Here is a 25,714-nt window from a genome sequence, read left to right as displayed (position 1 = left end):
CTCTCCCTCTCTCTCTCCCTGTCCTTTCCCTGCTCTTTCCCATCTCTCTTCCCAGCCTATCCCTTCTCTCTCCCCGCCCTCCCCTTTCTCTTTCTACACCCTTTCCCTTCTCTCTCCTCACCCCCTTCCTTCCCCCTCTCTCCTCTCCCCCGCACCCTCTCCCTTCTCTCTCCCTTCACGGGCCTGGGAGTTCATGGGTTAGTAGGTTATAAACCAGCTCTGCCACTTGTCTACTTTGTGACCTGGGGCAAGTCACTTCACTTCTCTGTGCCTCAGTTACCTCATCTGTAAAAAGGGGATTGAGACTGTGTGCCCCACGTGGGACAAGGGACTGTATCCAACCTGATTTGCTGGTATCCATACCAGCACTTAGTAGAGTGCCTAGCCCACAGTATCCGCTTAACAAATACCATCATTATTATTATTCTCTCTCCCCACCCTCTCCCTTCTCTCTCCCCACCCTCTCCTTTCTCTCTTCCTGCCCTCTCCTGCCCTCTTTCCCCCACCCCACTCCTCCCCTTTACCCACTCACAACTGACTGCCACCTAGGGCTGATTATCCAAGGTATAGATTATCCAGCTCCACTCCTCCTCCTCTTCCTCCTTCTCTTCCTCCTCCTCTTCCCCTTCCTCCTCCTCCTTCTTCTCCTGCTCCTCCTCCTCCTCCTCCTCCTCCTTTTCCTCCTCCTCCTCCTCTTCCTCCTCCTCCTCCTCTTCCCCCTCTTCCTCCTCTTCCTCCTCCTCTTCCTCCTCTCCCCCCCCCCCCCCAAACCCTGTTCCCCTGATCCTCACGGGCCCAAACTGAGCCCATACCCGATCCTTGTGGCTCTTAGCCATCACCCTGCTGGAATCTGGGAAGGAGAGGAGGCCCAGCACAAGAATCAGTCAGTAAATCAGTGATATTTATAGAGGGTTTACTGTGTGCAGAGCACTGTACTAAGTGTTTGGAAGACTACAATATAACAGTAGAACAGAATTGGTAGACATGTTCCTTGCCCACAGTCTAGAGCATCCCTGGAAGGGATGGATTGCCTGAGAAGCTCCAAGTGCCCAGGCTCTCCTGCTCTGTCCATTGAGCAGCAGAGTTGCCTGATCATCCACTGAGGGCAGGGCACTGCACAAAATGCTCTGGAGAGAGCGGGAGAGCAAGAAGCATGTTCCTTGCCCTCGAGGAGCTTACACTGGTTGCCCAGGATGCTTAGAATTGTTGGCTGAGATGCTCAAGGGTCTGCTGAAATCATCCCTCACCCCCGGGTCTGGGCTGAGTTGCTTCGAGGGCAGATGAATGGCCGAGAACGCCGGCTTCTTCTATGCTCCAGCTCAGAGCCCGGCTGCTGGGAGGGGGTAGGATAATAATAATAATAATAATAATAATAATAATAATAATAATAATAATAATGGTATTTGTTAAGCGTTTACTATGTGCCAAGCACTGTTCTAAGCCCTGGGGTAAATACAAGGTAATCGGGTTGTTCCACGTGGGGCTCACAATCTCAATCCCCATTTTACAGATGAGGGAACTGAGGCACAGAGAATTTAAGTGGCTTGCCCAAGGTCACACAGCGGACAGGTAGCGAAGCCAGGATTAGAACCCACATCCCCTGACTTCCAAGTCCAGGCTGTTTCCATAAAGCCAGGCTGTTTCTCTGGAGTGGGAGAGGGAGAGCCCGGGGCTGTTGTAGGCTGTCCTGGGCCTACTGGACCTCAGGATGGGGTGTTCGGTAGCTTCCCTTTTGCCTAGGGATCTCAGTGTCCTGCATGCCCCACCCCCACCCCCGCTCCCCACTCCCTCGCTGCTTCTCCCCACTTGTGAGAAACAGCATGGCCTAGTGGATAGAGCTTGGGCCTGGGAGTCAGAAAGACCTGGGTTCTAATCCCGACTCTGCCTCCGTTACCTCATCTGTAAAAGGTGGTTTAATGCTGTGAGCCCCATGTGGGACGTGGTCTGTGCCCAACCTGATGAGCTTGGATCTATCCCAGTGCTCAGAATAGTGCGTGGCACATAGTAAGGGCTTAACAAATATCATCATCATCACCATCATCATCATCATCATCACTCCCCGCCGCAGGAGGCTGCGTCGGCCCCCAGCCCAGCGGCTACGGAGCCGGCCGTGGACGTGGAAGACCTGGAGGAGTTCGCACTGCGGCCTGCCCCGCAAGGCCTCACCGTCAAGTGCCGAATCACCCGGGACAAGAAGGGGATGGACCGAGGGATGTTCCCTACTTACTACCTCCACCTGGAGAGGGAGGATGGTAAAAAGGTCGTCACTGGGCCTGGAGGGTCACCCACGCTCTGAGGGGCCTGAGGAGGTGGGGGTGGGGGGAGGGGCTGCCATGTCCCCGTTGCTCCCCCAAACCTCCCTACCTGCTGCCGATTTGATCCCCAGTTTGGCCCGAGGCGTCCAGCACTGGCTGATTCAAACATGGTTCCTTCTGGGGGAGCAGGACAGGGAAGCCTTGGGCTCAGTGGGAATGAGCCCCACCCCCGGGGAGATGAATGGTCTACTTGCCTGTCCATCTGGGGCCTGTTTCCTGGGGGCTGAGGTGCCCTGGGGACATCCTGGAGCCCCGTGGCTGGGAACCTGGGATTAGCCTCTGGGTTCAGTTCACCTCCCCTCAGAGTCTGGGATCAGCAAACTGATCAATATTATCTATTGAGCGCTTACTGTGGGCGGAGCACTGTACTAAGTGCTAGGAAAGACACAACCCCTGTCTTCAAGGAGCTTTCAGTCTGGCCCCCGCTGCAGGGAGGGATGGTGAGGGCTGGAGGGTCAGTTTTCTGTTTCCACCTCCCTGGGTTAGATATCGAGCCCACTGCACACCCAGAGCCTGGAGCTTGGAGTCCTTGGCTTCCTCTGGCAGTGCCAGGAATCAGGAAATCAGTATTGGGACCTAGAAGTGTCCTGGAGGTCACGGGGAGGGGGACCCAGAAATGACCGGGGACAGAGGTGAGGGGGACCCAGAAACGCCCCTGAGATGGGGGTAAGTGTCTCTGAGTTGGGGAGGTGAGAGGGACCCGGAACTGTCCCTGAGATGGTGTCGGGGGAGGGGGACCAGTGTGTCCCAGAGAGGATGGGATCCAGAAATGTCCCTGAGAGGGGAGGGAAGATGCTGGGATGAGAGACCTTGGGTCACAGGGGGGCCTTGCTGCGGGGAGAACCCATGATTGTAGGAGGGGTAAACAGAGGCCCTTGCCAGCTGCTCCCCATTTTCTCCTGATGGCTGGTGGTAGAGCTGAGGGAGGACCTGTTTGCAGAAACCTCTAAGGCCTTGTGCCAGCTGGAGGGGTGCCCCAAGGGCTGAGGGGGGCAGGGGCCCACAGTCTGACCCCTCCTTCCTCCCCTAGGTGTTTCTCTTGGCTGGAAGGAAGAGGAAGAAGAGCAAAACCTCCAATTACCTCATCTCCGTGGACCCCACGGACCTGTCCCGAGGCGGGGAGAGCTTCATTGGAAAGCTCCGGTATAGACCTCCCCCTACCGCCACTTTGAGCCTGGGCGGGGGGGAACTGGGGAAGACCCCTGGGGGTTAGGGGGGAGGGAGGGGCCGGGGTGGGGTTGGGTTACTGTGGTGGGTGGCTGGGGAGAGCCTTGGGTGCTGGGGAGAGGGAAGGTCCAGGGGACGGGTTGGGGTTGGTCTGATGGGAGGGTGGGGAAAACCTTGGGTGGAGGCTGGTTGGGCAGACACTATGGTCGATCCATCAGTGGCATTTATTGAGCAGTTACTATGTGCAGAGCACTGTACTAAGTGCTTGGGAGAGTACAGTACAGCAGAGTTGGTAGACACGTTCCCTGTCCACAACGAGCTTTACAGCTAGGGCTAATGGCCAGGAGTCTCCCTTTGGTGACCTGTCCCATCCTAGCCCACTGACCTGCCTTCCAAGTCTCTCCCTGCTGCCTGGACTGCCCTTCCCCCAGCTCTGCTGGATTGGGGGTGGAGTGGCGTGGGAGGACCTGTGTATGAAAGTGGCTGAACCAGATTCCCCTCACATGGAGGCTCCAGAAATCCGGGAGATGCAGAGCTCCAGTGCTCAGAATTCCAAGTCCACTGTGGCCCTTGAAGCAACGCCCATGAAGCTGAGAGTCAGAGCTTAGTCCTCGCTCCATCCTGCCCCTCTCCCTGCTCTGCCCGCCGGCCCCCGCTGCAGCCAGGAGAGGAGCAGCAGGGCAGAAGCCCCCTTCCCCAACCAGAGTTCCAAATTCCTGGCAAAATGGAATCAGGCAGAGGGTTCCTGGGAGGGGAGTCTCTGCAGGTGGGTGCCCTGACCCCGTTGCTGAACAGTGACTGCTTCGCCCCTCTTGCTGCGCTGGCCGACTCAGGGGAATGGAGTGGGCCGGCTGACATCTTGAGTCCTTCCCACAGGTCCAACCTCATGGGGACCAAGTTCACCGTGTACGACAATGGTGTCAACCCTTCGAGGGCCTCATCCGGCTCAGACACCAGTTCACTGCGCCAGGAACTTTCTGCTGTCTGCTATGTGAGTGTTGTGACAAGTGCTGACGAGGGAGAGGATGGGGAGGGGACTGAAGAGAGGCCCCAAGAGAGCACTGGGGAGAGGACTAAGGAGAGGCCCGGGGAGGGGACTGAGGAGAGGACTGAGAAGAGGCCTGGGGAGAGGACTAAGGAGAGGTCCAGGGGGAGACCCAGGGAGAGGCCTGGGGAGAGGCCCAGGGAGAGGCCCCAGGAGAGGACTGCACATAAACCTGAGGAGAGGACAGGGAAGAGGCCAGAGGATAAGTCTGGGGAGAGGTCCTTGGGAAATGTCCCAGGAGAATTCTGGAGGGAGGCTGTGGGGAAAGGCTCAGGGAGAACCTCTGGGGAGAAGCCAGAGGAGAGGCCTGGAGAGAGGCCCTGGGGAGAAGCCCTGGGAGAAGCCTAGAGAGAGGGTGACCTGCCTCCCCCAGTCCCCCATCTCCTCACTGAGACCTTGACCCCAGGGTCCAGTCACACACAGCATTTCCAAATAAAACATTTCACTAAAATGAAACAATCTCAGTGAATCCTAGGCAGATTCGGGCCCATAGCAGGTTATCTGATGTTTGTTCCAGGGGCAGGCAGAACTAGTAGGGGAGGGGGTCTGAGCAGCAGGGATGAAGGAGGATGGGGGTTGTCTCTGCCCTCCGTCCCATCCCCCGTCCTGGTCCTGGCCACCCGTGGCTCTGGGTGGACCATGGCAGTGTGGACAGACACAGGCTCAGTGCCAAGAGAGCCCTGAGAAACATGGGGGTGGGGCAAGGAGCCAGTGTGGTTGGGGGGAGGGTCAGTCAGTCAATTGTATTTATTGAGCGCTTGTATTCATTGAGTGCTTACTGTGTGCAGAACACTGCACTAAGCACAGTATAACAATATAACACATTCCCTGCCCACAACGAGCTTACAGTCTGGAGCAGGGGAGACAGACATTATCAATATAAATAAATTCGTTCATTCAATAGTATTTATTGTACCTCACTGTACCTCGCTCTCGCCTGTCCCGCCATCGACCCCCGGCCCACGTCATCCCCCGGGCCTGGAATGCCCTCCCTCTGCCCATCCGCCAAGCTAGCTCTCTTCCTCCCTTCAAGGCCCTGCTGAGAGCTCACCTCCTCCAGGAGGCCTTCCCAGATTGAGCCCCTTCTTTCCTCTCCCCCTCGTCCCCCTCTCCATCCGCCCGCCTTACCGCCTTCCCCTCCCCACAGCACCTGTATATATGTATATATGGTTGTACATATTTATTACTCTGTTTATTTATTTATTTATTTATTTTACTTGTACATTTCTATCCTACTTATTTTATTTTGTTGGTATGTTTGGTTCTGTTCTCTGTCTCCCCCTTTTAGACTGTGAGCCCACTATCGGGTAGGGACTGTCTCTATGTGATGCCAATTTGTACTTCCCAAGCGCTTAGTACAGTGCTCTGCACGTAGTAAGCGCTCAATAAATACGATTGATTGATTGATTGATTTATTAAGCACTTACTGTGTGCAGAGCACTGTCCTAAGCGCTTGGGAAGTACAAGTTGGCAACATATAGGGATGGTCCCTTCCAACAGGCTCACAGTCTAGAAGGGGGTCCTTGCCACACTCATCTGGCTGGATCTGGGCATCAGCAAGCTCTCCGCGTTGCTCTGCCAAAGTCTGGCCTCTGCCACCTCTGAGGCGGGAACGTGTCTGTTAATTGCTATGTTGTGCTCTCCCAAGCACTTAGTGCAGTGCTTTGTGCTCCATAAATACGATTGCCTTAATGAATGAATGGAAGGTGATGGGACAGTCAATCACTCCTCAAAGGAGCTTTTGTATGATACCACAGACACCCCTGGAATGGCAGGATTCAACCTCCTATGCCTTGCTGAATCTGGAAATGGGAATAAGTAGAACTGTAGTAGAAACTACCAGCAATTAACTCACTGGGGTTATGGAGTCTCAATAAATGAAATGACAGATATGTACATAAGTGGTGTGGGGCTGGGAGGTTGGGGATGAATAAAGGGAGCAAGTCAGGAAAGGAGGGCTTAGTCAAGGAAGGCCTCCTGGAGGAGATGTACCTTCATGAAAGCTTTGAAGATGGGGAGCGTAATTGTCTCTTGGATATGAGGAGGGAGGGCGTTCCAGGCCAGAGGCGGGACATTCATTCATTCATTCATTCATATTTATTGAGCGCTTACTGTGTGCAGAGCACTGTACTAAGCGCTTGGGAAGTACAAGATGGCAACATATAGAGACGGTCCCTATCCAACAATGGGCTCACAGTGGGACATGGGCGAAAGGTTGACAGAGAGATAGATGAGATGGAGGTACAGCGAGTAGGTTGGCATTAGAGGAGCAAAGTGTGCTGGCTGGGTTGGAGTAGGAGAGTAGCAGGGTGAAGTATGAGAGGGTGAGGAGGGAAGTAGGAGCAGTGAGGGAGTTAGTGACAAACATTGGTTATCGATCGGCTTGCCTGGTGGACAGCTGGCAGCACCGGGAGCCTTCCAGTGGGTGGCCTAATGACAGCTCTACTCTTTGGATTTAAGCCCCTTAGTTCCCCCTCCCCGTTTCCACTTCTGGTCTTCTGGCCCGTGCCCCAGGGCCAGGGAGAATGGAAGCACCTACAGTGTGGAATCTCCTTGAGCTCCTTGTGTGGACCCCCCTAATGGATTTTCCCAAACAGTGTAGTACATTGACTCAAAAGGAACAGTCATGAAATACCACAGGTAGAACCACTGATTCTTCCGCCACCACCGCTAGAAAAAGGGAGAGTCAGGCAGCTCCACTCGGGCCCTGCTGGCAGCCGGGTGGTTGGAGGGTTGTGCCATGGGGGATGGGCAGCAGTTGGGGGCAGTTAGTTGGGCACTGAGGGGGACCTGTGGATTGCAGAGATCTGGGTGCCATCAATCAGCTGTATTTATTGAGCTCTTATTGTTTGCAGAGCACTGTGCTAAAGGCTTGGGAAATGCACAATATAACCATGTAACAAGAGTTGGTAGGCCCGTTCCCTGCCCACAACGAGCTTACAGTCTAGAGGGGGGACAGACCTTCATTCATTCATTCATTGTCATATTTTTGAGCACTTATTGTGTGCAGAGCACTGTACTAAGTGTTTGGGAGAGTACAATACAACAATATACGGACACATTCCCTGCCCACAATGAGCTACCTGTTCTCCCTCCGGTTTAGGTCGTGAGCCCCATCTGGGATAGGGATTGGGTCTGAACTGATTATCTTGTTCCTGCCCCATTTCTCAGTGCGGTGCTTGGCACCTAGTAGTGCAGTGCTCTGCTCATAGTAAGTGCTCTATAAATATGACTGATTAATAGTAAGCACTTAACAAATACTGCCATTATTATAATTAGGGTAAGCGAACACATTTTGTGGTTTTCAGCCAGAAAGCTCCGTAAAGAATTAAACTCTGGATCGAGTTTCTGGGAGCAGGGACACTCTACCCCCCTCCCTCCATGGCTTTTCACCTGCCTGGAGGCTGGGGGCTGGACTGTATGACCTTCTGAGGCTCCCTCCAGTTCTAGGGCCTGTGATTTTGTTGGCCCAAGGCCCAGGCAGAGCCCCTCCCCAATCATTCATTCAATCATATTTATTGAGCACTTACTGTGGGCCAAGCGCTTGGGAGAGTACAATATAATAATAATAATATTAATAATAATAAAGTGCTTGTTAAGCGCTTACCATATGCCAAGCACTGTTCTAAGCCCTGGGGTAAATACAAGGTAATCAGGTTGTCCCACGTGGGGCTCACAGTCTTAATCCCCACTTTACAGATGAGGTCACTGAGGCACAGATAAGTTAAGTGACTTGCCCAAGGTCACATAACTGATAAGTGGCGGAGCTGCGATTAGAACCCATGCCCTCTGACTCCCAAGTCCGGGCTCTTTCCACTGAGCCACGCTACAGAACAGACACGGTCCCTGCCCACAGTGAGCTCACAGACTAGAGGGGAACATAGTAAGCGCTCAATAAATACGATTGATGATGATGATGATGATGATGATGAACACAGGCATTAATACAGGCATAATCTGTCTTCCCCTCTAGACTGTGAGCTTGTTGTGGACAGGGAATGTGTTTGATGTTATATTGTATGCTCCCAAGTTCTTTGTACAGTACTTTGCCCACAATAGCATGGTGTAGTGCATAGAGCATTCATTCATTCAATTGTATTTATTGAGCGCTTACTGTGTGCAGAGCACTGTACTAAGCACTTGGGGAGTACAAATTGGCAACATATAGAGACGGTCCCTACCTAACAGCGGGCTCACAGTCTAGAAGAGGGAGACAGACAACAAAACAAAACATGTGAACAGGGCATGGGAGTAAAGAAGGTCATAGGTTCTAATCCCAGCTCTGCCACTTGTCTGCTGTGTGGCCTTGGACAAGTCACTTCACTTTTGTGTGCTTCAGTTATCTCATCCATACAATGGGGATAAGACTGTGAGCCCCATGCGGGACAGGGACTGCGTCCAACCCAATTTGCTTGCATCCACCCCAGCGCTGAGTACAGTGCCTGGCACATAAAGTGCTTAAGAAATTTCAATTTATTTATATCGATGGTATTTGATGCCTGTCTACTTGTTTTGTTTTCTGTCTCACCCCCTTCTAGACTGTGAGTCTGTTGTTGCGTAGGGATTGTTTCTATCTGTTGCTGAATTGTACTTTCCAAGCGCTTAGTAATAATAATGATGGTATTTGTTAAGTGCTTCTATGTGCAAAGCCCTGTTCTAAGTGCTGGGGGGATACAGGGGTGATCAGGTGGTCCCACATGGGGCTCACAGTCTTAATCCCCATTTGTCTCCCCCTTCTAGACTGTGAGCCCGCTATTGGGTAGGGACCGTCTCTATATGTTGCCAACTTGTACTTCCCAAGCGCTTAGTACAGTGCTCTGCACACAGTAAGCGCTCAATAAATACTATTGATTGATTGATTGATTTTACGGATAAGGTAACTGAGGCCCAGAGAAGTTAAGTGACTTGCCCAGAGTCACACAGCTGACAAGTGGGGGAGCTGGGATTAGAACCCATGACCTCTGACTCCCAAGCCCAGGCTCTTCCCACTGAGCCATGCTACTTAGTACAGTGCTGTGCACACAGTAAGCGCTCAATAAATATGACTGAGTGAATGAAATACCATTAGGAAAAAGTGCTCAGTAAATATGATTACTATCGCTATTATTGTTAATAATAATAACAACAATGATAATAATACACATAAATAAATCCATAAAGATTTTTTAAAATCCTGGGGCACGGTTGCGCTGCTGAAATAACTCCTGGGGGTTGGGGGGGACGGTGGTCTTCGGGGATCTCCCCCTCGTCCCCCTCTCCATCTCCCTCATCTTACCTCCTTCCCTTCCCCACAGCACCTGTATATATGTTTGTACATATTTATTACTCTATTTTACTTGTACATATCTATTCTATTTATTTTGTTAGTATGTTTGGTTTTGTTCTCTGTCTCCCCCTTTTAGACTGTGAGCCCACTGTTGGGTAGGGACTGTCTCTATATGTTGCCAACTTGTACTTCCCAAGCGCCTAGTACAGTGCTCTGCACACAGTAAGCGCTCAATAAATACGATTGATTGATTGATGGGCTGCGGCGGAGTGTGCGCGCCACCTGGCGGCTGAAGAATGCAGTGCGCTGGAGCGGGGTTGCGGGGGAGGAAGGGGCTCAGCCTGAGACCCCAGCGCCCTCTGGTGGCCACCCTCGGCACGTGCACGCCCGACGCCGGCCCCAAAGGATGGAGGCCCAGAAGCGCCTCGGTTCATTCATTCATTCATTCAGTCAATCGTATTGATTCATTCGTTCATTCAACCGTATTTATTGAGCGTTTTCTGTGTGCAGAGCACTGGACTAAGCGCTTGGAAAGTACAATTCGGCAACAGATAGAGACCATCCCTACCCAACAACGGGCGCACAGTCTAGGAGGGGGGAAATAGACAAAAAAACAAAACAATCAATCATATTTATTGAGCGCTTACTGTGTGCAAAGCACTGTACTAAGCGCTTGGGAAGTACAAGTTGGCAACAAATAGAGACAGTCCCTACCCAACAGTGGGCTCACAGTCTAAAAGGCACAGCGCTTAGCACATCTACCCCAGCACTTGGCACAGAGAAGTGCCTAACAAATGCCATTATTATTATTAAATACGATTGACAGACTGTAGTAGCAGCAATAGTATTTGCTGAGCACCCTCTGGGAGCAGTGCATTGCAGTAAGCCCTTGGGAAGGAGCAACAGAAACACAGGAAATGTTCCTTGCCCACTAAGAGCTTCTGCTCTGATGTGAGACAGACATACACATGTTTATTTACATACAAATATATTTACAAAATAATCAGAAAAATAATGGAATGTACACATAGTTAAACTTTCATACTCAGTTGAAGAGGAAGGGTACAAATAAATCTGCAGTACTAGCACCCGGTTGATCAGACCTGGAGCCTGGCTCGAGGTTGTGGGATTGATTCTAGGACAGTCTTGAACGTGGGGAAATCTGGGGCTGTCAAATTTGCTGGGAGGATGGAAAATGCAGGCCCGGGGGAACAGCGTGGGTGTGGGAACAGAGGCGGGAGAGGCGAGGGTGACTAAAGATACAAGGTTAATTCTGGGACAAATGGTCCCTACCTTTGAAGTTGGCAGCTCATGAGGAGATGCAGTGGCGGAACTGGAATAATGAAGTGGAAAAAAAAACTAAATGGGGGAAACATCATGGTCTAGTGGAAAGAGCAGGGGATTGATAGTCACTTTCATTCATTCCATCGTATTGAGTGCTTACTGTGTGCAGAGCACTGTACTAAGCGCTTTATGTACAAGTCACGAGACTTGAATTCTAGTCTCAACAGCTGGTCAGCTGTTGAGCTCAGGCAAGCCATTTAACCGCTCTGTGCCTCGGTTTCCTCATCTGTAAAAGAGGGGTACGGTATCTGTTCTCCCTCCAGCGTGGCTCAGTGGAAAAGAGCATGGGCTTTGGAGTCAGAGGTCATGGGTTTGAATCCCGGCTCTGCCAATTGTCAGCTGTGTGAATTTGGGCGAGTCACTTCACTTCTCTGTGCCTCAGTTCCCTCATCTGTAAAATAGGGATTAAGACTGTGAGCCCCCCGTGGGACAACCTGATCTCCTTGTAACCTCCCCAGTGCTTAGAACAGTGCTTTGCAAATAGCAAGCGCTTAATAAATGCCACTATTATTACTATTATTATTTAGACTATGAATCCCAGGTGGGACAGGGATTGGGGCTGGGCTGATTATCTCGTATCTACCCCAGCAGTTAGCACAGTGCCTGGCACATGATAAGCACCTAGTAAATGCTATAAATGTCAGTGGCTCACCTGACCTGGATGGCGAAACCATTCACTTGGTTAAATGGGGCAAGAGGGTGTGGGAAAACTTTCCACTGTACCCTTGGGGATTAGGGAGTCTCCCGGATCCTTCTCCGGGTCTTCCTCCTTCTCCCTGCTCCCCCATTCTGGATTTGGTGTCTGCTGGTGTGGAACTTAGAACAGTGCTTTGCACATAGTAAGCGCTTAACAAATGCTATTATTATTATTATTATTATTATTATTATTATTATCATCATCTGCCCCACCTGCTGTCCCCATGGCACTGACCTGTGCTCTCTAGCCAGCCACTTTGGGCTGCCCCATTGGGGAAGGAGAGAAAAGGGAAGCTGTGTGGCCTAGTGGCTAGAGCACAGGCCTGGTGGTCAGAAGGACCTAGGTTCAAACCACGGCTCGGCCCATTGTCTGCTGTGTGACCTTGGGCAAGTCGCTTAATTTCTCTGTGCCTCAGTTACCTCATCTGTAAAATGGGTTTTAAGACTGTGAGCCCCAAGTGGGACAGGGACCGTGTCCAACCTGATTAGCTTCTATCTACCCTAGCGCTTATAGCCGTGTTTGACACATAGTAGGCCTTAAACAAATACCATTATTATGAGAAGCAGCGTGGCGCGGTGGACAGAGCTCGGGCCTGGGAGTCAGAAAGTCATGGGTTCTAATCCTGGCTCCACCACGTGTCCGCTGTGTGACCTTGGGCCAGTCACTTCACTTCGCTGGGCCTCAGTTACCTCATCTGTAAAATGGGGATTGAGACTGTGAGCCCCATGCAGAACAGGGACTGTATCCAGCCCGATTTACTTGTATCTGCCCCAGTGCTTAGTACGGTGCCTGGCACATAGTAAGCGCTTACCAAATACCGTAATTTTGCTTAGTACAGTGCTCTGCACACAGTAAGTGCTCAATAAATACGATTGAATGAATGAATTATTATTATTATTAATAACAGTACATTTTGGGGGATGGAGAGGGGCGATTGTTCTGGGGCTTGAGACCACCTGGGCCCACAAGAGCCCCTCCACAGGGCGATGAGAGCAATGGTGCCCACAGCTGTGTGGGAGCTGGCCTGTCAGCCTTGCTCATCACTGGTCTCTGACAAGCACCCGAGAGGTTCCCATCAGGGCTGAAAACAGCCCAAAATGGAGGCAGTCCAGCCGTTTGGCTCTGTGAAACCCTGTCCAAAATCCCTGCCCTCTTTCCCACCCTCCTACCACCCCTGCTCATAAGGGGAGGCTGGCAGCTTTGGTAGCAGCAGGAAACCCACCTCCCCCTGCCTTTGCCTCTGGAACTCGATGCTCGTGGGTAGGTTTGGGGCAGGTCTTCATCAGTGGAATAAAGGGGATCTTTCAAGCTTGTCACCCACCAGGAGTCCAGGCTTTCTGAGGGGTGGGGTGGCGGGAAGATGGGGACGGACAGACAGATGGACGGACGGACGCCCCTGCCCCATGGGGGAGGTGGGACATGGCCTGCCTCACGATCGTCTGACCCCAACCGCCCACAGGAGACGAACGTCCTGGGCTTTAAGGGGCCTCGGAAGATGAGCGTCATCATCCCCGGCATGGACATGGACCACCAGCGAGTGTCCATTCAGCCCCGCAACGTGAGTCCTTTGGCTGGGACGGGCCCTGGGCAGGGCAAGGCAGGGTCGGGGGTGGACTGGGGCCCGGAACACCCTTTTCTCCATGGGGATGGAGAGTCTGTTAGCCCTGGGGAGGAGGAAGAGTGGGGAGCCCCGGGGGGAAGCCCAGGGAGGAAGCCCAGGGGCTGCGGCACCCAAAAGCATAGGACTTTCATTCATTTATTCATTCAGTCATATTTATTGATTGCTTACTTTGTGCAGAGCACTGTACTAAGCTCTTAGAAAGTACAATTCGGCATCAGGTAGATGCAATCCCTGCCCAACAATGGACTCACAGTCTAGACGGGGGGAGAAAGACATCAAAACAAGTCATCAATACAAATAAATAGAATTATAGATATATACACATTAATACAAGTAAACAGGCATCAATAGAAATAAATGGAATTATATATACATAAGTGCTGTGGGGCGGGGTGGAGGGCAAAGGGAGTGAGTCAAGTCGATGATGCAGAAGGGAGGGGGAGCTGAGGAAAGTGGGGCTTAGTCTGGGAAGGCCTCTTGGAGGAGGTGAGCCTTCAGTAGGGATTTGAAGGGGAGAAGAGTGATTGTTGGGCGGATTTGAGGAGGGAGGGCGGTCCAGGCCAGAGGTGGGACGTGGGCCAGGGGTCGTCGGCGGGACAGGCAAGATCGAGGCATGGTGAGAAGGTTAGTACCAGAGGAGCAGAGTGTGTGGGCTGGGATGAAGGAGATAAGGGAGGTGAGGTAAGAAGGGGCAAGGTGATGGACAGCTTTGAAGCCAATAGTGAGTTTGTGCTTCATGCGAAGATTGATAGGCATCCACGAGAGATTTTTGAGGAGGGGGGTGACATGCCCAGAGCGTTTCTATAGAAAGATAATCCGGGCAGCAGAGTGAAGTATGGACTGAAGTGGAGAGAGACAGGAGGTTGGAAGGTCAGAAAGGAGGCTGATAGAGTAATCCAGTCAGGGCAGGATGAGTGATTGTACTAACGTGGTAGCAGTTTGGATGGAGAGTAAAGAGTGGATCTTGGCAGTCGTGAAGGTGAGACCGGCAGGTTTTGGTGACGAATTGGATATGGGGAGTCAGTGAGAGTGCGGAGTCAAGGATGACACCAAGGTTGCAGGCTTGCGAGGCGGGAAGGGTGGTTATGACATCCACAGTGTTGGGAAAGTTCGGGAGAGGACGGGGTTTGGGAGGGGTAAGGAGCTCTGTCTTGGACACGTTGAGTTTTAAGTGGTGGGAGGACATCCAAGTAGAGATGTCCTGAAGGCAGGAGGAGATGCGAGCCGGATGTGGAAGAGAGAGCAGGAGAGGAGATATAGATTTGGGTGTCATCTGCATAGAGGAGATAGTTGAAGCTGTGGAAGCAAATGAGTTCTCCAAAGGAGTGAGTGTAGATAGAGAACAGAAGGAGACCAAGAACTGACTCTTGAGGACCCCGTACATTAGGGGATGGGAGGAGGAGGAGGAGCCCATGAAGGAGGCTGAGAATTAATGGCCAGAGAGATAAAAGGAGAACCAGGAGAGGACGGAGTCAGTGAAGCCAAGGTTGGATAATGTATTGAGGAGAAAGGGATGCTCCATGGTGTCAAAGGCAGCTGAGAGGTTGAGTAGGATTAGGATGGAGTAGGAGCCATTGGATTTGGCAAGACGGAGGTCACCGGTGACCTTTGAGAGGGCGGTTTCAGTGGAGTGGAGGGGGCGGAAGCCAGATTGGAGGGGGTCCAGGAAAGAATTGGAAGAGAGGAATTCGAGGCAGTGAGTGTAGACGACTCACTCCAGGAGTTTGGAGAGGAAGGGTAGGAGGGAGATGTGGTGATAACTGGAGGGGCCTGTGGGGTCAAGGGAGGTTTTTTTAGGATGGGGGAGGTGTGCATGTTTGAAGGTGGAGGGGAAGAGGCCATTAGAGAGAGAGTGGTTGAAAATGGTAGCGAAGGAGGGAAGGGTGAGAGTTTTTATAAGGTGGGAGGGAATGGGGTCTGATGAGCATGAGGAGGGGGTGGCACTTAAGTGGAGGGAGGAGATCTCTGAAGACAACTGCTGGGAAGGATGGGGAAGTTGGAAAGGTGGCCGAGAGGAGGGGATGGGGTGATTTGGGGGAGCTCATGGTGTTAGTTTCCTTAATGAAGGAGGTGGTCAGATCGTTGGGGATGAGGGATTGGCCGGGGAGGGGGGAGCAGGAGGCCTGGGGAGGGAGCTAAGTGTCTGGAACAAGTGACAAGGGTGACTGGCATGGGTGTCAATAAGGGAAGCAAAATAGGTTTGCCGGGCAGAGTTAAGGCAAGAAAGGACAGACTTGAAGTGGACAAGGTTGGCCTGGTGTTCAGACTTCCAGCGGCGGCTGCGTTCAGCAGGTCGAGCATGAGGGAAGGCGGTGGACGGTGGCAGTGATCCAGGCCTGAGGGTTAGAGCGACCAAGGGAGAGGGCAGCTAGTGAGTTGAGTAGAAAGGATGGAGTTGAGAGCGTCTGTTTGGTCATCCAGAGTGAGGAGAGCCGGGAGGGAGGCACAGTGGGTCCCGCCCTTTCCCACCCCCGAGTCAGGCCCCTCCCCCTGGTGGTCCGGCCCCGGGTGGTTCTCCCCGGGTGGTGTTGGGCCCCAGGGCAGCCGCTCGGTGGTTCGTCCACCTTAGGAGCAGGAGACGCTGCTGGCGCGGTGGCAGAACAAACAGACGGACGGCGTCATCGAGCTGCACAACAAGACCCCCGTCTGGAACGATGACACCCAGTCCTACGTGCTCAACTTCCACGGGCGCGTTACCCAGGCCTCCGTCAAGAACTTCCAGATCATCCACGACAACGACCGTGAGTGCCGGGCCTCCCCTCCCGCCCCCGTCCCCAGCCTCACCGAGCTCAGCACGGGGCAAAGAGCTGGAGCCCGCAGCAGCAGCGCAACCTGGCTGCCTCTTACTAATCATTCATAATAATATGGTAGTCATTAAGCGCTTACTATATGCCAGGCCCTGTACTTAGCGCTGGGGTAGATAGAAGATGATAATAATAATAATGATAATGGTATTTGTTAAGCGCTTACCATATGCCAGGCACTGTTCTAAGTTCTGGGGTAGATAGAAGATGATGATAATAATAATAATAATCATGATGATGATGGTATTTGTTAAGCGCTTACTATGTGCAAAGCACTCTTCTAAGCGCTGGGGGGGATACAAGGTGATCAGGTTGCCCCATGTGGGGCTCACGGTCTTAATCCCCATTTTACAGATGAGGGAACTGAGGCACGGAGAAGTCAAGTGGCCTGCCCAGGGTCACACAGCAGACAAGCGACAGTGGTGGAATTAGAACCCAGGTCCTTTTGACTCCCAGGCCCTCACTCTACTCCCTAATCAATCAATCAATCAATCATATTTATTGAGCGCTTACTATGTGCAGAGCACTGTACTAAGCACTTGGGAAGTACAAGTTGGCAACACATATAGACAGTCCCTACCCAACAGTGGGCTCACAGTCTAGAAGGGGGAGACAGAGAACAAAACAAAACATATTAACAAAATAAAATAAATAGAATAGATATGTACAAGTAAAATAAATAAATAAATACAGTAATAAATACGTACAAACATATATACATATATACAGGTGCTGTGGGGAAGGGAAGGAGGTAAGGCTGGGGGGTGGAGAGGGGGAGGAGGGGGAGAGGAAGGAGGGTGCTCAGTCTGGGAAGGCCTCCTGGAGGAGTTGAGCTCTCAGTAGGGCCTTGAAGGGAAGAACAGACCTAGCTTGGCGGATGGGCAGAGGGAGGGCATTCCAGGCCAGGTGGATGACATGGGCCGGGGGTCGACGGTGGGACAGGCGAGAACGAGGCACGGTGAGGAAATTAACGGCAGAGGAGCGGAGGGTGCGGGCTGGGCTGTAGAAGGAGAGAAGAGAGGTGAGGTAGGAGGGGGCGAGGTGATGGACAGCCTTGAAGCCAAGGGTGAGGAGTTTCTGCCTGATGTGTAGGTTGATTAGTAGCCACTGGAGATTTTTGAGGAGGGGAGTAACATGCCCTGAGCGTTTCTGGACAAATACAATCCGGGCAGCAGCGTGAAGTATGGATTGAAGTGGGGAGAGACAAGAGAATGGGAGATCGGAGAGGAGGCTGATACGCTTCTTCACTTGGCTGGAGCCTCTAAGCTTTGGCCACTTCTTGGGGCGCCCCGGGAGGGCTATGGGGGACTTGACCCCTAGGCAGGGAATTGGCCCTCGTGACCCTTCCAGCCCTGGGATTCTGCAGGGAGGTAGACCCAGGGGACCTCCTGGAAGATCCCCTCCTGAGCTGGCTGGCCTCCCCGGCCTGGGATGGATAGAAGTGTGGCCCGATGGTGCAGATTTAGATCTGCCACCTCTGAGATGGGGGAGGGTGATGGGGTACCCCTAGAACTCTGCTCCGTCACACTGCACCCCTGCAATTGGCACTCACCACAATTCAGCCTGTCTCCCAGCCCTGCCATTGACACTAAGCCTGAGCCGCAAAGCTTTGAAGAAATCAACAGCAACACTCTAAGAAATCAGGCAGCCTGCTTAAAGAAAACCAAATGCATCATCAGTGCTATTTATTGAGCACCTACGATGTGCAGAGCACTGTACTGAGCGTTTGGGAGAGTACTATACAACAGATTTGGTAGCCACATTCCCGCTACATGTTGCCTCTTCTTTGGTGCTGCTGCCCCTACCTGGGGAACTGCAGGCAGGCGCTGGTGTCTCTGAGCCACGGGAATTGGGGAGCCCAAGAGAGCAAGGGTGGCTGGTTGGGGGAGGTGGTTTGGGACCTGGGGGCTTGGGAGGATGTTTGTAGACATGGGGTTAGGAGCACTCCCTGCAGCTGCGGTTTTGGGTGGGCTTTCCATCTATCGCCGCCCATACCTACAGGCATGAGAAATGGTGTAGTCTAGTGGTTAGAGCATGGGCCTAGGAGTCAAAAGGACCTGGGTTCTTATCCTGACTCTGCCCCTTGTCTGCCCTGTGACCTTGGACAACCCGCTTGACTTCTCTGGACCTCAGTTACCTCATCTGTAAAATGGGGATTAAGACTGTGAGCCCCATGTGGGACAGGGACTGCGTCCAACCTGACAAGTTTGTACCTACCCCAACACTTGCTACAGTGCCTGGAACAGAGTAAGTTCTTAACAAATACTACAATCATTATTATTATTATTATTATTATTGTTATTATTATTATTACTGTAACCTGCCTGGGTTTTAATGGACAGACTGTGCTCCAGCAGGTCTGTCCCCTCCCAGCTGCCAAATGGAACTGGATAATTTTATATCCAACTGTAGTGTTTTCAGCACCGAGTCTCCCTCCTTTGTGGCTGAGCTGTGGCACCAGAATTCCCAGACCCGGGAGAGGAAGGGGATGGTTGTGGAGCTGGCATTGGGGGGATTGATAGTCTCCTTGGAGTAACGCCCTGGGGGCAGGCAGAATGGTGGGAATGATGCCCATCGAATCGTGCTCCGTGCCCAGCGTCCCATGTGTAACACCAGGGGCATACCCTTGCCCAGAGTCCGCGAGGGCTGTCCGTGGCTGTCCAGTCTGGGGCGGGGATTGGGGGGAGTCCTGAGCTGTGTCCACGGGGAGCAGCCCCGGCTCCAACTACTTGTCTGTGTCCCTCAGCTGACTACATTGTGATGCAGTTTGGGCGTGTGGCGGAGGACGTGTTCACCATGGACTACAACTACCCGATGTGTGCCCTGCAGGCCTTCGCTATCGCCCTGTCCAGCTTCGATAGCAAGCTGGCCTGTGAGTGACCGGCCGTACCGGCCTCCCCCTTCTCCCCTCTGACTGCCGCCACCCCTTCCCTCCCCCCAACCACATCGACTGCTTCCGGGTGCCCGGAGGACGATCCCAGTCCGGTTTGGGACCTGCCGAGGCCCCATGGACGCCGCCCGGGCCAGTGGAGTCCGGGATGTCCTGGGTATCCTAGAACGGTGGGTGACGCCCTCCCTGTCTCTGCCTTGCCTCACACGGAAGCCGCGAGCCGCCGCCAGTGGGACCGGGGTTGGAAATAGATCCTTGGCCTGTTTGTGTCCATGCCGAGCCCCACGGGTGCCCCCCAGCTGGGATCCAGGGGCGTCGGGTCCGGTTCTGACTCCGCCGTCTGCAGTCTTGCCGTCGGGTAAGAGCAGAGCCTCAGATCTGTGAGCGCTGTCCCTTCAGTGGCACCAGCAGTCCTGGGACCAAGCTGGGGTCAGTTTGGACTGACCTTGGGCCACGGGCAGGTGCCTTCTGTTGGTTGGCTGATGTGAGGCTGGACCCGGGAATGGATGGCAGTAGGGCTGGCGCTGAGGCTGGTGCTGGGATTGAACTGTGCAAGAAAGAAGGCGGCGAAAGCACAAAATCACATTGCACAAATCACTTGTCACCTGAGGCGTCACTTTCTCAACTAGGCCTCTCCCGCCTGCTTTGAACGTCCGTTTCAGACGGAAGCAGACCTGTCATGGGGCAGCAGGGCTAGCAGGGGCACCTGGAGAGGCCTGCTTGGGGAGGATTTTTGGGGACCGATGGGGTGAGGGAGGTCGATGTGGGGTGCTGGCCTCCTCTGGGAACTGGCTCTCGGCAGCTTCGTAGGCTGAGAACAGGAAGGAAGGCGTTCTGCTGTCCTGGGTGGGGCCGCTTGGAGGGTGGGGGTCTGTGGGCTGCGTGAGAGGGGTCCAGAGCAGTGGCAACTGTGCATCCTGAGGGCCCCTGCATCCCAGCCAGGACCCGGGCCAGAGGTGCCACTCCCCTGGACCCGGCCGGCTGCTGGGCTCTGCTGCCTCATCAGAGACCCGCTTGCTGAGGGCCACACCCTAGCCCGAAACCATCCGGGGTAGCCGCTTTCCCCAGGTTTGGATTTTCATCTTGGTTTACTGAAGGCCCTGTGACCAAAACCCTTCTCAGGAGAGTGGGATGGTGCCCCTGCCTCCCCCAACCCGTGCCCCCATCCGTGCCCCAACCTGCCAGGGCTGGCCCCTGAGAGAAGTGGCCCTCCATCCTGCCTCCCACTCCAAGGGTGGCCACTGTGACCTTCATACGTAACCTGGGGCCGTCCTCCTGGACCCACCTCGGCCCCGCCCAGCCAGAAAGCTGCTCCAGACATAGTTGGAAGTTGTGACCCTGGGCGGTCTGGGGCCAGTGCTGGCCACAGTTCAGCTTTTTGGCTAAAATCCCTTGTTTTAGTGCGGTGGCTCTGGAAGCGTCCCCTCTTCCAGGGCCCTGCTCCCACCTCGCCTGGCAGAAGCTGATAAAGAGGGTCCCGACCCCCGGTAACCCCCAGGCAGGGAGACGTGGGCCAAGGTGGCTCTCCTCAGCCCAGCCCGGCCCAAGGAAAACATCCCAGTGGAAAACCTTTTTAGGAAGAAAAGAGAAATCGCCACTTTGCTTTTTTAATGTTCCATTTTCTATGTCAGCATAGGGCTTTGGGGACAGAAACCAAATAGAGTAGGAGAAGAGGGCTCATCTCGGACTCATCCCAGACTCCTAGCTCCATTCAGAGAATAGCAAACCTCAACTCTTGGCCCCTTTTTCTCCCAAATTCTCTTCCCAGGTGGCTTCTAGTTGGGAGTAAACTCCCTTCTTGCTCCTCTCAACCCCAGCCTGCCCACCCCCATGCTGTTCAGACAATCTTGTCTCCATGAGAGAAACCACCCTTGGGCTCAGCAAGGCAGCCGTTCTGCCCCCTTGCCCCCGGTCTCCCTATCCCCATGAGTCTGAGGATCCAGGCCTCAGCCTCCCTTGGGCTACCCACACCCCTGCGCACCCCGTGGCCGGTTCTGGGCCAAGGGCTTTTCCCCTCACCCCCATTTCTGCCTGTACCCACCCCCTCGTCCCGAAGGATCGGCCCAACTGTGGGGGACAGGGAGGGCCGTGTCACCTTTCTAGCAAAGACTTGCCTCCCACCGATCCTCACTCAGCCTGTCAGCGGCTGGATCCGGGCCTACTTCTCACAGTCCAAGCAACTAGCTTAGCCCAAGCCCCTTGATTCTTTTTCCAAAGAAGCATCTCTCAGCCTGTCCCCTGGCCTCTCCCCATGCCCCCCACATCTGTCACTCTGATTCTGCCGCTCGCTCGGACTCTGGCTGGGGTTGATCTGGGCCCAACCCGCAGGAAGCACCGGGAACCACCAATGCAGTTTATACGTTGGAGTCCAGGCACACATTGGCCCAGTTGGAGTGTGAGGGACAGTCACTGCTACAGGAGAATAAGCATTTTTCTCCTCTTCCTCCTCCTCTTCTTCTCCATTGCTTCCTAAGGAGGTGGGGAATAGAAGAAAGTGGGCGGAAGTGGGGCACTGCTAGGATGGGCCAGGTTGCCAACTTGTACTTCCCAAGCACTTAGTACAGTGCTCTGCACACAGTAAGCGCTCAATAAATACGATTGAATGAATGAAAAGGGGACCAATCAATCAAGCAATTAATCCTATCTGTTGAACGCTTACTGGGTGGAGAGCGCTGTAATAATAATAATAATAATAATGCTAGCATTTGTTAAGCGCTTACTGTGTGTGAAGCATTGTTCTAAGTGCTGGGGAGGATACCAGGTGATCACATTGTCCCATAGGGGGTTCACAGTCTTAATCCCCATTTTTCAGATGAGGGAACTGAGGCTCAGAGAAGTTAAGTGACTTGCCCAAGGTCACACAACAGACGTGGCGGAGCTGGGATTCGAATCCCTGACCTCTGACTCCCAAGCCGCGGCTCTTTCCACTGAGCCATGCTGCTTCCGCTGAGCGCTCAAGTGAATACAACTGAGTTGGTAAACACATTCCCTGCCCACAACAAGCTAGGGGCCGCGCCAGAGCCAGTGGCCCCTGGAGTAAGTGGCTTGGGGCTTCAGGCGGGTTCTGATGGATATTACCGTACCCAGGGACCACTGCAAAGAGACGGGTAGCCTGACCTGACCCAGGTTAATGTGGAATCCCTGCCTGGACCTCTTCACCCGTCTCTGCTTGGGCTATCCGTGATTGACCCAGCAGTTGCCCAGACCCGATCATCTTTCCTCCTCTCTGCTTCCCTTTCCATACAGCTCCCGAGTGCCCCGGGCGTGGCCCGTGGGGGCAGCAGTGGCCGGGGCGAACCCAGCCAGGCAACCTCGAACCTGTTGCCGAATTGTACTTTCCAAGCACTTAGTACAGTGCTCTGCACACAGTAAACGCTCAGTAAATATTATTGAATGAATGAAGCCCCCAGCTCCTTCCCCCTACGGCTCCCAACAGCCTCAACAAGAGTTCTGCTCAGGGGATGGAGTAGGGGGTGACCCCCGTAAAATTCAGGCCCTCCTTTCGGGGAATGTGACATCAGAGGGGACGGAGAAGGCAGAGGTGCGGTTTGGGTTCTGATTTGCTTGACCAAGTCAGATGTCGGGTAGGGTTTCGGTGCACTAAAGTGTTTGGGCGGCTGGACGTTGTCCGGTGAACGTGCCTTAGACCTGCGCAGACCCTAGTTTCCAGAGCGGTGGCATGCGGGCACCAACCTGGGCATTGGAGGGGTAACTTAATGCGGGGTTACATTTGCCCTCGGAAAGCCAAAGGACCAAACTGCACCCAGGTTGGCCTCTCGCGGGGGTTCTTGTGCGTCAGAGGTTACAGAATGGGTCGCAAAGCATCTTGGGAAGCACGTTTCGTTGGCTGGGATGTGACTGATAGCCTGACCCGAGTTTTTATTTCTCCATGGAAAGAAATGGAGCCAAGAGTGGGGATTTTAAAGTTTCTAGACTCTGGCAGAGAAGGTTTTGATGGTGCATGTTTGTGTCGGGGGTTACCAGGCAGACAGAAGAGTCTATGTGCTCCCTTGAGGGGCGAGGCCAGGTAAAGTCTGCCGCCCTGAAATGATCCTGGGCTAGACATGGGTCTGAGACTCCACTGTGCAAGCACAAATCCAATCCTAAACCCATCTGGGAGCTCTCTTCACCTGACTGTGCAGTTTCTGCCCCCGTTTCCAGGTGAGCAGGCTCAGCAGCAGGGCATTCTTGAACACGGTAGCCCCACTCCACCCTGATTAAACCCAAACCCCCCGATTCTGAGCAGCTCCCAGCACCCCAAGATCATCAGGGGGTCTCCCCGGTGCCCAAATTGGACATCTGGGGACTACCGCTGCCTGTCTGATGTTGAAACTCGGGCCCGGCCTGCTCTTCCTTGCGAATGAGACTTTGCCCTGCTGTGCCCCCGTCCCCCTCCTCACCTCCCCTTGGCACAACGTGAGACCAGCTAGGGTGGTGGCAAAGGTAGCCTGCAGCCTACACTACATCAATCATAGCATTGACAGGTGCCCACTGTGTGCAGAGCACTGGACTAAGTGATTGGGAGAGTACAGTAGCTGGAAGACACGATCCACGTCCTTGGTGAGCTATCAGGCTGGCGGGGGGAGAAGCTGTCCTCGGGCTCATTACAGGTGCAAGATTGGGGCAAGGAGCTAGATGGAACTCCCTGCCTGCCGGGTAGAGTTTGGAGCCACGGGAGTGGTGTGCCCTCCTTAGCCAATCCAGGGCTGGGATTTTGTCTCTGTTGGCTTCAACTTCACAAGGAGGCTCTGGGTGGTTGGGTCCTGGCAACGGAAAGACAAAGTTGACCAAGGGCCCTTTCCCAACGCGCCACCTTTCAAATTCACCGCGGGGCAGCTTCCTGTTTCTATCCGAGGCTCATCCGTTCCCTCCTTCTTCATCCTGCCAATCCCTATTGGCAAGGGCCTGATGCCCAGGTGGGGTAACAACTTGGAGAGCCTGGCTTGCGTCTCTGAATCCGAGCATACAAGGGGGTGCCCAGTGGGTACTCAAAAAAACACCGGGGCTACTTTTCCAGACTTACGTTAGGAATCAAAGGGGGAATTGAGCAGGAGGATGAGCTGTCTTAATGCTGAGAACAAATATTTAAGCCAGTCATTTTCCAGAATGCCTAGAATGCGTTAATGTCGATTTGCACAAGTGTCTTTTCCTAGTTTCGAGTGGTCGGACATTTTATTTTTGTTTAAGACTGTCTGGAGTTTTAGATGAATTTGCAAAACTGTGCTTTTATTAAGTGACTTTTTAAATAAACGATTTGGTATTCAGAAGCAAATGTATTTATTTATCAGGATGTGTAATGATTAATTGGGTATTTTCACATTACTACATTGAGTCCTTGTAGATGTTGTAGGAATTAGTGTTTGTCCACATACAAAACACACACTGGAATATTAAACTTGCATTGTTTCAACCATGGTTATTACTTATTTCCTGTAAGGGGGAAAGAATATTATTTATCGTTCATCTTATCCTAAGTTGTTCATCCCATCCGGGAACAGTCGAAGATACTGGTTTTTTTATGGCATTTCTTAAGTGGTTACTAGGTGTCAAACACTGTTCTAAGCACTGGGGTAGATACAAGTTAGGTTGCACAGAGTCCCTGTCCCACGTGGGTTCATGGTCTAAGTAGGAGGGAGAACAGGTATCCCATTTTACAGTTGAGGAAAAAGACACAGAGAAGTGAAGTGACTTCCCCAAAGTCACACAACAAGCAATTGGCAAAGCCGGTAGTAGAACTCAGGTCCGCTGATTTCCAAGCCTGTGCTCTCTCCACGAGGCCACGGTGCTTCAGTAAGGGGTAAGATTAAAGGGTAATGAAGTCCTAGTGGAAAGAACCACGTGGCTCAGTGGAAAGAGCACGGGCTTTGGAGTCAGAGGTCATGGGTTCGAATCCCAACTCCGCCACATGTCTGCTGTGTGACCTTGGGCAAGTCACTTAACTTCTCTGAGCCTCAGTTACCTCATCTGTAAAATGGGGATTAAGACTGTGAGCCCCACGTGGGGCAACTTGATCACCTTGTATCCCCCCAGCGCTTAGAACAGTGCTCTGAACATAGTAAGTGTTTAACAAATGCCAAAAAAAACCTACCCCTGCCTTACCTCCTTTCCCTCCCCACAGCACCTGTATATATGCATATATGTTTGTACGTATTTATTACTCTATTTTATTTGTACATATTTATTCTATTTAATTTATTTTGTTAATATGTTTTGTTTTGTTCTCTGTGTCCCCCTTCTGTTGGGTAGGGACCGTCTCTATATGTTGCCAACTTGTACTTCCCAAGCGCTTAGTACAGTGCTCTGCACACAGTAAGCGCTTAATAAATACGATTGAATGAATGAATGAATGAACATGGGGCTGGAAAGGAGGAGACTTGGGTTCTAGTCCTTGCTCCGCACTGGCCTGCTGTGTGACCTTGGGCAAGTCACTAAACTACTCTCTATGCCTCAGTTGCATCATCTGTAAAATCAGTCAGTCAGTAGTATTTATTCCCGTATTCACCCTCCTTTAGCTCCCTTTATTCATCAACCCCTCCCAGCCCCAAAGTACTTACGTACATATCTG

The 25,714-nt window shown here is 52.8% G+C and overlaps 1 protein-coding gene across 5 annotated transcripts in view; it reads left to right on the top strand.

Annotated features, from left to right (window-relative positions):
* TUB (TUB bipartite transcription factor) overlaps positions 1-21,740 on the top strand; it is a 145,187-nt gene extending 123,447 nt beyond the window's left edge. For all 5 annotated transcript variants that reach the window (XM_038764317.1, XM_038764315.1, XM_038764316.1 and 2 more), the window contains 6 exons: positions 2,069-2,260; positions 3,346-3,458; positions 4,359-4,473; positions 13,294-13,392; positions 16,025-16,196; positions 19,006-21,740. In XM_038764317.1, coding sequence (XP_038620245.1) covers positions 2,069-2,260; positions 3,346-3,458; positions 4,359-4,473; positions 13,294-13,392; positions 16,025-16,196; positions 19,006-19,139 — 825 coding nt within the window. In that variant the 3' untranslated portion in view covers positions 19,140-21,740. The remainder of the gene's footprint in view (positions 1-2,068; positions 2,261-3,345; positions 3,459-4,358; positions 4,474-13,293; positions 13,393-16,024; positions 16,197-19,005) is intronic.
* The last annotated feature ends 3,974 nt before the right edge of the window (positions 21,741-25,714 follow it).

This window comes from Tachyglossus aculeatus, chromosome 22 (genome assembly GCF_015852505.1).
Source record: "Tachyglossus aculeatus isolate mTacAcu1 chromosome 22, mTacAcu1.pri, whole genome shotgun sequence".
NCBI classification, from domain to species: domain Eukaryota; kingdom Metazoa; phylum Chordata; class Mammalia; order Monotremata; family Tachyglossidae; genus Tachyglossus; species Tachyglossus aculeatus.
Note: the sequence above shows the minus strand (reverse complement) of the source record. Positions and strands in the feature narration are given on the sequence as shown.